We start from the raw sequence: 6,000 nt of genomic DNA, 5'->3' as shown, positions 1-6,000 counted from the left end.
TGCACATAATGATAGGTGCCATAAGAAAAAATGTGAATGATTTGGTGGGCAAATATTAGTAACTTCTTTGTTACTTAACTGTTTATTCTGCATCCAGCCAGAATGCTGCTACTTGTTTGGGAATAGCCTTGTGACATGAACACTATTTCCATATGGCATGAGTCTAATCTTGTAAATGGCTGAGCAGCACTGCCATCTTTGAGACGAGGAAAGTAGGGTGTTAAGTACTTTCTAAGTTTAGGAGCTTGATAAGGACTTGATCTTGCAATCCTCATTCATTCATGTAATCCTTATGGAAGTCAATGGGGCCATTCATATGTCTGAGGACTGTTGGATCAGTGTCATTCCCATTAGACTCAACGTACCTTGAAGAGAAACCTGCAGTGTGGCAGGTGGCGGGGAAGGAAAACAACTGAAGACATCCGGTGCAGTTCTTTAGAAGGCTGCATAAGATGACTGCACACAAGTGTGTCAGGATTGGGTACGTTGTCCTCTGGGAACAATGCCACTGTGAGACTATTCGCCAGTATTTTAAAAAGAATGTTCCTATCATACCATTGCATGGAGCTTCTAGCGAGCTCACGCAGCCAATTGCCAGGCTTTTAAGGTTAACACTCTTTCAACTCAAGAAATCTTGATTTAAAAAACTCAAGGCATTCTACCTGATTTCACTAAATTAATGGCAGACTGGAAGAACACAAACTGCTTCTTAAAGCAGTAAACCCAGATGCCAACTTTGCTGCCACATACACTCGGACAACACCATTACTGGCCCCAACAACATCAGACATAGCATCTCAGGAGTATTTAATTGCTCATCTTCTAACATTGTGTATGCCATCAAATGCCAACAGTGCCCTTCAGCTCTCTGTATTGGACAAACAGGCCAAACCCTATGCCAAAGGATAAATGGACATAAATCTGACATCAGGAATCACAAGACAGAGAAACCAGTAGGAGAACACTTCAATATAGTGTTCCAGGACATTCTATATAAGATCTCAAAGTAGTTGTCATATTACAAAAGAATTTCAGAAATAGACTGGAAAGAGAAGTTGCTGAATTACAACTTACTACCAAACTTAAAACCATGGAGAGACCTGGTCTGAATAGAGTCATTGGATTCTTATCTCATTATACACGATAAAGCTATTTTTGGCCATCTCATCCCTTGCTTTTTCCTGCTTTTTCCAATTGCAGTTGTTAACAGTCGTCAACTGGTTTACCACACCTATCAGCCAATCACCCATTCCCACCACCCTTCTGAGTAATACCCCTCCCCACCTTCTCACTATATATAAGAGTCTGGTGACTTCTGTTTCAGTGTATCTGAAGAAGTATGCATGCACATGAAAGCTCATACCAATAACTAACTTAGTTGGTCTCTAAGGTGCTACTGGAAGGAATTTTTTTATTTTGTTTTGACTACGGCAGACCAACACGGCTACCTACCTGTATCTGCTTCTTAAAGGATCATCTGTTTTATGCAGGGGCAAAAAGAAGGGTGTCTGAAGTTTGGGCTTCTCTGTGAGGTCTGTAAGAAGCCAGGTTAAATTATTTTTTAGGAGAGCTGGATGCAGATGGTCTATGGACATTGATCTTCACATGGACTTGTGGAGTGTGATAAACGAACATTAATAAATTCCAACAGAATCTACCACGATTACAGCCAACACATCTGTAAGATGTAATAAGCTTTCTGGAATGATTTCTTCCTCTTCCTGCTATATCTTTATATACTGTACTGATCGTCTCCTTGCTACAGAAGAGGGAAGCAGAAGAAACCCATGAAACAAATAAATAGAAATAGGTTCATGCACCTCATATGTTTTCTTATCATTTGGCTTCATTGGATGACCCTGCATTCTCGTCTTATGAGAGAGATGTTTCCCTACATACATGAACATTCCCTTTAATGTGAATTGAAAGTGCCAAGGAGATGTTGCAAAATTCACTTTGTTCCAGGTTTGCTTAACCTTTTGGGTAGCATCCAAACATTCAAACCAAGATTGTTCGGACCTAGAAAAATTCATAGATAAATATCATCCACCTGGTTTTGATTAAGTCCATTTCTGCCTCTATCAGATTTGTTTAGGCAACCTTTTTGGGGGATATTGTGCAGCCCATTAAAAAGTTATTCCCTAAGTGGAGATGTTAGAGACATTCTTTAAGGGGGAAATTGCTTAAAGTATCAGTGTGACTCTTCAATCCATAAGAATGATGAATCACACTGTTACTTGTACAGAGCTTTGAAAGCGCCCATTTTAAGTTGATCCTTTTAAGATGGCTGTACTTTCAAAAAGGTATATATTGCTATATTCTGCTGTTAAGAGTTAAGGGTGGAGGGGAAACTCACGCAGTCTATCTTTTCATCATCTGACAGTTAAAGTGTTCCATTTTTTAAAAATAGAGATTTTTCTAAGTACCATGTCAACACAAGTGACAGAGCTAAAAACTTCCTATCAACACCCTTCAAAAAACGGATATCTTGAGTTCCGTAGCAGCTTTTTATATTTATAATCTGACATTATAAAATATTTTACTCTTGCAGTACCGTCAATTAATGTCTCCCCTGCCTTGGACTTTAAAATTGCACTGCCACTTGATGAAACTCATCATCATTTCATTCAATGCCCACAGTGGCACCTGGCAAACTCCTAAGCTCTGTATGATTTTAATCAGTAATTAAATCACTATATTCAGCACTTTGCCAAACAGAGAGGTTAAACAGGGAGAGCCCTGCTAGAATTACCTGTGGGATTAGAAGGGATGTTTTTTGTTTGTAGAGAATAACACTTCTTAAATTAGGCAGTGGATGCCTGTTTCATGATTGCTACTGTCTTTTTTAAAAATAAAAAGTGTCAAACATAATATTCAGGGACTACAGTTTCTCCCCCACCTAAAGTGATTGACAAGGCAGTGGTCAAGTGTTGGGTGCTCCAGCTCAACCAAGCACCCCATTGTGGGGAAACCCAGTGAAGTCGTGTTATTTAATTCATTTATTCTATCCCACTTTTCCTCCTAACAAGCTCAAGGCAACATATGTTCTCACCCCCCAATTTTATCCTCATGACAATAGCTCAGTTGGTTAGAGCGTGGTGCTGATAATGTCAAGGTTGCAAATTCAATACCCGTATGGGACTGCTGTATATCCCTGCATTGCAGGAGGTTGGAGAAGATGATCCTCAGGGTCCCTTCCAGCTCTATAATTCCATGATTCTATGACAACCTTTGAGGTAGGTTAGGCTGTGACTGGTCCAAGGACACCCAGTGTGCTTCATGGCTGAGAGGGGATTCAGGAACATCGGAAGCTACCTTATAGAGGGCCAGACCATTGGTCCATCTAGCAAAGCAGTGTTGAACTTCTGGAATGTGGAATAATGGAGCAAATCTACTATTTCAACCTACTGGTTCAATCTGGAGCCAGACTAAATTAGTTGAGCAGAATTCATGGCTAACTGGTCCCATTGGTTTCAGGTGGAACCAAGTATGACTTAGTTTGGATTCAACCTGGTTTGTCAAGATATACAGTATCTATCTGATCAGGGGGATGTGAATAACTTGCTGGCCATTCCTAATACTTCCTGAGCCTTCAAATAGTGCTTTGGAAAAACTGAATCGGAACAACATAACATTCAAAAATATGAAATTTTGCCAGTGAATAGAGCATTGCCCCTCAATCTGGCCTCAGCAAGCCCCAGCTGCCTGCCTTGTTGCCTGCAACCAGTCCGAGGGGGTAGCATGGGCTGGTAGCTCATTGACTTAGATGTCTTTGTACAACTCAGTGGAGACAAGGATGGGGACAAAACTAGAATTAAGAGCAGCTGGATAGCTCAGTCGGTAGAGTGTAATACTCTTAATCTCAGGGTTGTGGGTTCATGCCCCACCTTGGCCAAAAGATCCCTGCATTGCAGGGGGTTGGACTAGATGACTCTTGTGGTCTCTTCCAACTCTACAATTCTATGTTTCTAAGTAGCTCTGCCTATCATTGGTTCTGGCTCCACCCGCTGTTGGTCTCCCTTCTATCCACTCTACCAGTTCCAATGAGAACCAGCCAATTACAGTGGTACCTCGGTCTACGAACAGCCCTGTTAACGAACGCTTCGGACAACGAACTCCGCAAAACCAGAAGTAGGTGTTCCAGTTAGTGAACTTTGCCCCAGAAGACGAACGGAAGACAAACACCGGTGGTGGGAGGTCTCATTAGGGAAAGTGTGAACCTCGGTTTAAGAACACTTTGGTTTAAGAACGGACCTCCGGAAAGGATTAAGTTTGTAACCCAAGGTACCACTGTACTGCATTTTGCCAATATTGCAAGGGCATTGGTGCTGTATCAGATGATAGGTAAAGCCATTCAACATACTGTCAGCTTGGGCTTCTTGTCTAGTTCTGAACTTATCTGTGGATATTGACCTGGAAAAGGAGACAAATTAAAGAGGAGTGCAAACCTGAAAATGAATACTTTCTAATGATTATCTCCCTATCCCATTGCAGAGCAGAAGAGCACTGAGAACATTCAGGCCTCCAACATGAGCAGGAAAAGGAGGAGAAGCTACAAGAGCAGGAAAAGCTCAGATACCAGGGAAAGTAAGTTTGCAGCAATGGTTTACCTGATAATAGGGACTGGGTTGGTGATACTTGAAAACTCCTTCCCTTGCAAGCTGCAGTTGCCAAAAATGTGGCCTGTGCTCAGTGGGATGGGATGCATCCCAAAGATAAATAATGGAAATCAATATGGTGCAGCGTCATAAAGCTATTTTCTGCTGGAATTACTGATGTGTTCCATATGCTAATAAGAGCAGTAGTCTCGTAATCTGGTGAACCAGATTCACGTCCCTGCTCCTTCACATGCAGCTGCTGGGTGACCTTGGGCTAGTCACACTTCTCTGAAGTCTCTCAGCCCCACTCACCTCACAGAGTGTTTGTTGTAGGGGAGGAAGGGAAAGGAGAATGTAAGCCGCTTTGAGACTCCTTTGGGTAGTGATAAAGCGGGATATCAAATCCAAACTCCTCCTCCTCTGAAAAAAATTATAAATGGGAGCAGTAGGTTTATGAGATGAGGTTTCAGCCCTGTGGGATTACAGTTTGTTTCAGGATATGCACTTTTCAAAAGGCTGTTTTTAACTCTTTCACTTTATGCTTAATAGGTGAAATGCAGACTCTGCTCAGTTCAGTGTCCAAATTCTCAGTTAGTTCAGTCACCACTGAATATTTCATGTCCTCAGATACACCACTGTGCAGTTTCTATGCTATATGCTTGCTCTTGATTGTTTACATGGAGAGCTTATAGGATTTATGTAAGCACACACAAGTTTTTAATGCTTGATGTTTAGTTATGTTATATTTATAATAAAAAAAATCCTTCCAGTAGCACCTTTAAGACCAACTAAGTTAGTTCTAGGTATGAGCTTTCGTGTGCAAGCACACTTCTTCAGATACACTGAAACAGAAGTTGCCAGATCCTTCTATATAGTGAGAAGGTGGGGAGGGGTATTACTCAGAAGGGTGGTGGGAATGGGAGATAGGCAGATAGCTGGGATGAGCCTGCTGACGACTCTTAACGACTGTAATGGGTCTTACAGGAAAAGGCAAGGGGTGAGAAGGTGAGAAATGGCTTAGTCATGTATAATGGGATAAGAATCCAATGTCTTTGTTCAAACCAGGTTTCTCCATGGTTTTAAGTTTGGTAATGAGTTGCAATTCAGCAGCTTCTCTTTCCAGTCTATTTCTGAAATTCCTTTGTAGTAAAACAGCTACTTTGAGATCTTGTATAGAATGTCCTGGGAGATTAAAGTGTTCTCCTACTGGTTTCTCTGTTTTGTGATTCTTGATGTCAGATTTATGTCCATTTATTCTTTGGCGTAAGGTTTGGCCTGTTTGTCCAATATAGAGAGCTGAAGGACACTGTTGGCATTTGATGCCATACACAATGTTAGATGATGAGCAATTGAATAGTCCCGAGATGGTATGTGTGATGTTGTTGGGGCCAGTAATGGTGTT

The 6,000-nt window shown here is 41.4% G+C and overlaps 1 protein-coding gene across 1 annotated transcript in view; it reads left to right on the top strand.

The window, feature by feature from the left end:
- Nucleotides 1-4,499: 4,499 nt before the first annotated feature.
- LOC308457960 (uncharacterized protein) overlaps nt 4,500-6,000 on the top strand; it is a 43,618-nt gene continuing 42,117 nt past the window's right edge. Inside the window, exon 1 of the mRNA XM_080972310.1 lies at nt 4,500-4,587. Coding sequence (XP_080828436.1) covers nt 4,530-4,587 — 58 coding nt within the window. The 5' untranslated portion in view covers nt 4,500-4,529. The remainder of the gene's footprint in view (nt 4,588-6,000) is intronic.

Source organism: Podarcis pityusensis, assembly GCF_964106645.2.
Source record: "Podarcis pityusensis genome assembly, chromosome: 11".
Taxonomy (NCBI): Eukaryota; Metazoa; Chordata; class Lepidosauria; order Squamata; family Lacertidae; genus Podarcis; species Podarcis pityusensis.
Note: the sequence above shows the minus strand (reverse complement) of the source record. Positions and strands in the feature narration are given on the sequence as shown.